General features: G+C 28.5%; 1 protein-coding gene across 1 annotated transcript in view; it reads left to right on the forward strand.

Annotated features, from left to right (window-relative positions):
• Positions 1 to 743, forward strand: part of LOC106464278 (cilia- and flagella-associated protein 61-like) — a 111813-nt gene that overhangs the window by 18716 nt on the left and 92354 nt on the right. Inside the window, exon 3 of the mRNA XM_022391983.1 lies at positions 358 to 490. Within this exon, the coding sequence (XP_022247691.1) occupies positions 446 to 490 (45 nt within the window). The 5' untranslated portion in view covers positions 358 to 445. The remainder of the gene's footprint in view (positions 1 to 357; positions 491 to 743) is intronic.

Consider the following 743-nt stretch of genomic DNA (forward strand, 5'->3'; position numbering starts at 1 on the left):
CTTGAAAAACGGGGCTAACTCGGTAACACGTGGCCAATTTCAACAAAACTTGTTTTATTCTGTTTCTATTCTCACTTCATTACAAATATGGCAGTATTGTGCACCGTTTTTGCTGTATTTAATTTAATTATTTTGAATTCTTCATAACCTCTGAATAGTGGTTGACCCAACGGGTCACGATGGTCTAGTTAACATTAAATCTGTATCAATACATGTTAAATACTATAACACAGTATACATGTAAAAATGATATAACCAGACAAGTTTATTACACATGTGGATTATGGTTTTAACTAGATAAGTAATTTTGTGAATTAAACAAAGTCAAACATTTTAGTATTATTATGTTTTATATAGGGAAGAAGATTCAGATGATATTTTTCCACTTTTGGATAAGCATTCTAAAACATTACAAACTTTATATGGATATTATTACTTACCTGAAATGATTGATTCAACAAATGAAAGTACTATTTCCTTAGTTGCTGAGGTATGGAAATATATAAAACCTAAAGCTGCCAAGTTTTAAACTAATTTCACACACACACACACACACACACACACACACACATATATATATATATATGTGTGTGTGTGTGTGTTAGTGGGTATTGTAATGAATATACAGTATATTGTTTAATAATTATTAGTTTGCAAGGTACATTCCATATGCATATATATATATTTATAAACAAAATTATGTTAATTTTAAAACATAAGGGTAAAAAACAGCATTTCCTTAG

This window comes from Limulus polyphemus, unplaced genomic scaffold, assembly GCF_000517525.1.
Source record: "Limulus polyphemus unplaced genomic scaffold, Limulus_polyphemus-2.1.2 Scaffold1605, whole genome shotgun sequence".
Taxonomy (NCBI): Eukaryota; Metazoa; Arthropoda; class Merostomata; order Xiphosura; family Limulidae; genus Limulus; species Limulus polyphemus.